At 48.0% G+C, this 5,128-nt stretch overlaps 1 protein-coding gene across 1 annotated transcript; it reads left to right on the forward strand.

Annotated features, from left to right (window-relative positions):
- The first annotated feature begins 754 nt into the window (after positions 1 to 754).
- On the forward strand, positions 755 to 4,641 carry LOC147456342 (disease resistance protein L6-like). Its single transcript, XM_086514864.1, has 5 exons — positions 755 to 971; positions 1,499 to 2,054; positions 2,510 to 2,785; positions 3,059 to 3,721; positions 3,814 to 4,641. The coding sequence occupies exons 1-5, from the start codon at positions 862 to 864 to the stop codon at positions 4,630 to 4,632; spliced, it is 2,424 nt and encodes an 807-aa protein (XP_086370990.1). The 5' UTR covers positions 755 to 861; the 3' UTR covers positions 4,633 to 4,641.
- Positions 4,642 to 5,128: the final 487 nt, after the last annotated feature.

Genomic DNA, 5,128 nt, shown 5'->3' on the forward strand with positions numbered 1-5,128 from the left:
GACGACTATTATAAAAAAAAAAATTCACTCACACAAAAGGTAGCATTATATATTATATCACACAAAATGCCACTGACGTGGCATTTTGAATTGAGATGACAACGGGCAGGCTTGCCAGGTGACGACTAACACCGTCCTACAGCGGCAGTCGAAGGGGTCATGCCCTGCTCGCTGAACATGCGCACGCGCGCACGAGAGAGAGAGAGAGAGAGAGAGAGAGAGAGTCCATGCTTTGACCTCGACCTAGGCGCCTGCACGTGCGTGTCTATGTGTGTGAGACAGTGAGAGAGAGAGACATAGTGCCTTCGACACTCAACGACACAGACAGTGGGGGAGGGAGGTAAATGAGAAAGAGAGAGTGCGCTAAGGAGATAACAAGCTGATCGTTGATGTCGGTTAATTTTTTTTTGTTTGAAATAGAAAGTTTTCCCTTCTTTGAATAAGAAGTTTCTGTTTCTACTGAAACAGAAACTAATCACTTTTTCCCTCTTCAATTAAGATTGATGGAATCTTCATCGGCATCTACCAAAAAAAAAAAAAAACCACACTCAGCATGTGGGTGCTCTATTCTGGATTCTGGACTTTTAACCAGCGAAGAGGCAACCAGGTCGTCGAGATAAAAGCCCAACGTTGTAAACTTGTAGTCTGTAATCACCGAGTGAGCTGGACGCCACTGACCCAGTCGGAGAGAAAAGCGCAACGTTGTAGTCTGTAATGCCCTCATCCGTGACATCACCGAGTGAGCTGGACGCCACTGACCCAGTCGGAGAGAAAAGCCCAACGTTGTAGTCTGTAATGCCCTCATCCAGAAGCTTGCCCAATGCCCATCCTTGAACAAGAGATCGAACGTTGTAGTCTGTAATGCCCTCATCCAGAAGCTTGCCCATCCTTGAACAAGAGATGCTGATGCACGGTTCGACCCGTGAGGCCACTGGATCCTCTTCAGAACATCCTCTCTCATCACTATCAGGGTAAGCTCTCGTATCCCTCACTAATTACCATCGTGAGCTTCTGCAGAGGAGATAGGCAGTCACATACCTTCCTAGCTAGGGTGCAGTTGAAGATAGGAGACAACACATAGGATCGTCACATGAAGTTTTAGACAGCTTCCCTTTTGGGAAAGGGGTCTTCTTTCCCTGGTTTTTCCCGAAGTGTTCAACATCATGAGGTTCTGCAGGCGAGGCACCTAGCTAGGTAGGTGCGCCGTGCCTCACCTGCAGAAGCTCATGACGTTGTCGTAATTTACACTGTGGGAATTATCGTGGGAATCTGTCTAAAGCTTCTTGTGCGCGAGTATTAGAGATCCTTACTGTTGTCTCCAGGTACTACTGCACTCGCTAAGGTATAATGTACTGCCAGCTAGAGGCACCTTCCTTCTCATGGGGGGACGCTCGTGCCCCCTGACACATTGAATTCACACCCAGATCCGTCATTTGAATCTCTTATATACGACGAGAATCTGAAGGCACTAAGCGTGACTAGTACTGTGTGTTTGCAGGTCTGATAACGTGCCAGCCATTTTTCTGAGTCATTCCGGGAAGCAGAAGCCTTTTGTGGAGAATCTCTACAATGCTCTGCGGAGGGTTAACCATAAGGCCTTTTTTGACCAGCACTCTTTACCCAAAGGCTCTACCTTCCCTCAGCGCATCAAGACAGCTGCCCTGGGCTGTGAGCTTGGCGTAGTGGTACTATCAGAGGACTTTCTCACCTCCAAATGGCCCATGGTAGAGTTGGAGATCCTGGTTCTGCAGAGGGGCCCCAAGGCCAAGGTGCTCCCCCTGTTCTACAAGCTTGGGCCTGCTGATCTCGGGTCCCCGGCGAACCTCACCAGGTGGCAGCAGGTGTGGAAGGAGCAGTTCGGTGCTTCGGTCGACATCATCGACAATTGGAGTAAAGCTTTGAGGTCCCTCAAAGCTTTCCACGGCGAGAAATTTACCCAGGGCACTAGCGAAACTGCATATATTAATACAGTGGTGCGGAGTCTATGCAAGGTGGTGCCAAGCCCCGTTCCTGAGGATCTCTCCCAAATTCAAGGGCTTCACCATCTAGCTAAGGTACTGCCCTTTCATGATGAAGTTTTTTCCGTACAGGTTCTCAGCTTGTTTATCGATGCTGCGCCCCATTGTATTTCCCACCTTTATAGTTAATTAAGACAGCATCACGCACGCACAACATGTCGTGCAGAAATTCTGGCTAATTCCACTTTGCTAATCATGTCATCATCATGAGCAGGCACAAAGAGATGCAGTCAATGCTGCTCGGGAGGGGAAATGACCGGCCCATACATGGGCGCAGCAGTACCCTCTCCCTCAATGCTGGCCATAATTAGATACTTCCTCTTCTTTGCATGTGCAGACACACAATTCTTTATTTTTTGTTTTAAAGCGTGATTCTCACATTTCATCATCAGAAAGTGCTACTTTGAATGTGCTAATTTCTGATCTGCTCCATTTGCTACTTTCTGATTTGCTCTTGGATTTTCTGATTCGTTCTTTCTTTGAAATTTTAGGTGGTAGCAGGACAATTTGAGGAATTGCGTTTGAGGCAATGCGAGGAAGCATGCTTAATTGGGCTGCATGGGATAGGTGGATTAGGAAAGACGACCGTGTGCAAAATCATGACGAACTTTTACAGTGCAGAGTATCCTGGGCGATGCCACCACCTCGAGTTTCCGACCGATGGTAACGACATGCCGCAGATCGTGCAAGGGTGCAAGAAGGCTCTCAAGGAACTCACCCATTTGAGCGATGAACTCCTTTTAAATAAAGTAGACAAATTTGACCAGGTGAGGTAGTTCATACATATACAAAATTCAGTAGGCATACGTACCACGAGAATTAAGACAAATTTTCAAAATCAATGTCCCACTTTGTTTCCACGACTACTCCTGCAGGAGAGGCACAATATAATACACAGCTAAGAGCAGGGGCCCAGCAGTCCCTGCTTGCCCCTAGCCATCCCTTGCTAGCTATAGTGTGCCTCTCCATCTATAGTTATATTATGGATGTCTGACCTGATGGACGCTTGTTTTCCTTCCAATGCGTTGCACCTAGAACAGGTCATTCAACTGATGAAGGAACATTTCAGCCAGCTTGATGTGTTTCTCGCTATTGACAATGTGTGGGAGAGTTCTTCGGAAGCGGCTAATAGAATCTTGAGGGCATGCTTTAGCGCCAACAGCAAGATTCTTCTGACGAGCCGAAGCGATGAAGTTCTCAAGGACTTGTTGCGGGGCCACAACAATGCATGTGTACGTCCATTAGCTGCTCTTGAGCAAGAGGAAGCTTTTCACATCGTTAAAGAGGCCTTTAGAGGGGATGACACTGACTCCCTAGAAAACTTCAGAGATGAAGTGGGCGGCGGCATTATGCAGAGATTCAAGTTTGCTGGCAACTACCATGCGCTAGCCTTGAAGGCACTTGGCGGGCATCTGAGGAAAGGGTGGCCGGCTGGGGACTCGAAGAAGAATAAGGACTTCTTGTCTCGCATTCGTCAACAGGTCAGGAATGACGATCTGAGAATGCTTTATAACGCGATTAGACTCAGCTACGACGACCTTCCTGAGCAAAAGAAACGCATGTTCCTTGATATTGCAATTCTGATGCCCCTGTGCTGCAATATTGGGCGATATGATCGTCGAGTCACGGATGCCAAAGCTCACCAGTGGTTAAGCGTTCTCTACGAGGATGATGAGTGTTCGGAGACCAGGATCATGACGCATGTAAGAACCGGGCACCTTTAGATCGAACAGAATCTTATTTGCTGACGAAGGTACTAATATGTGTTTACTGTTTTGGGTAACTCTAATGACAGTTTCGTGAGCTGGCTCTGGATGGTCTCGTGCAACTCGAGACAGATGGAGACGGTGAAAGGATAGTAAGAGTGCACGACCTGTATTCTGACCTTGCGCACAGTGAAGCTGCAACTAGATTCTTCATCAGTGGAAGATCAAACAAGCCAGTGGAAGAATTTGACTGGGAGAAGGTAGAAAGAGTCATCTTGAGGCCAGGCGAGCAAGTCAAAGCAATGAACGCGACTTGGCTTATTGAGAAGCTACAGGAGCAAAAATGTCAAAAGCTTCGAGTTTTATATGCTGCTGGCGTAGATTTTCTCAGGTCAGGGATTGATATGCGTCTCATGCCGTCCTTGCGTGTCTTGTATCTTAACGACGTGACCGTAAGGAAAATAAAGAATTGGTCTGCTGCTTCAAGCCTGGGGATTGTGTGTATAAGGGAAGTATGTGCCACTTCCCCCAACTTTCCAGCCCCGTTTTCAAGTGATTACTTGCGTCCCTTGTATTCGGCACTTTCTTATGAAATTGATCATGCGTTTGCGTCCCTCATTCTCGTGTCCCTCTTGCGTTCAGTTTTCAAGTTGAGTTCTTGTACGTGCGTTTGCTTGCCTGCAGGTCCCGTTTGCATCGCAGGTGAGCCGGTGCGGCCCCGTTTCCGTGACGCCCCGAACGAGGGCGTCACACTTGGTATCAGAGCTTCGGCTCGAGTCCCCGCCGACCCGACGTCGGCCCGCGGCCCGTGGTTGTCACCACGTTTTCGGCCCGTTTGCCTCGTTTTGTTCACGTTTCCTCCGCGTTTTCGGCCCGTTTTGCCCCGTTTTACCACGTTCCTTGCGTAATTGCTCCGTTTTGCCCCTTTCCGTGCGTTTTCTCCACGTTCCTCAAAGTTTTTCACTGTTTTGCCTCGTTTGACCCGCGTTTTGCCCCGTTTTGACGCGTTTCTCTACGTTTTTTTCAGCGTCTTACCTCGTTTTGCCCCGTCGTACACCGTTTGGGACCGGTTTTTCACCGTTTTGAGCATTGTTTCGCAGTTTCGTCGTTTTGGACCCGTTTTTCTTACTGTTTCATAGTTTTCAAAGTTTTTCAAGTTGTTTCTCGCAGTTTCTCAATTTTTCGGTATTTTCTGATTTTCTCCTCGGCTTCGGCCACAAGAACACCCAATGGCGGGAAATCAAGAAGATGAAGAAGGATACAGGACGGAACCGGAGCTTCATAGAGCCCCGAAGAAGAACAAAGAGAAAAAGTCGCGACAAGACCACCAAGAGTCAATGGAAGAAAGACTAGAGGCACGCATCATGGCCTCTGTAGAACACCAAATAAACATGATGTCTGCCA

Source organism: Adiantum capillus-veneris, chromosome 6, assembly GCF_014529385.1.
Source record: "Adiantum capillus-veneris isolate H3 chromosome 6, ASM1452938v2, whole genome shotgun sequence".
NCBI classification, from domain to species: domain Eukaryota; kingdom Viridiplantae; phylum Streptophyta; class Polypodiopsida; order Polypodiales; family Pteridaceae; genus Adiantum; species Adiantum capillus-veneris.

Bases quoted from the DNA above. Each gene is read 5' to 3' on its own strand.
- LOC147456342 (XM_086514864.1), top strand. From the start codon at position 862: ATGCCCTCATCCAGAAGCTTGCCCATCCTTGAACAAGAGATGCTGATG. The intron at 2,786-3,058 runs GTGAGGTAGTTC...CACCTAGAACAG, and splicing joins AAGTAGACAAATTTGACCAG to GTCATTCAACTGATGAAGGA. The intron at 3,722-3,813 runs GTAAGAACCGGG...CTCTAATGACAG, and splicing joins AGACCAGGATCATGACGCAT to TTTCGTGAGCTGGCTCTGGA.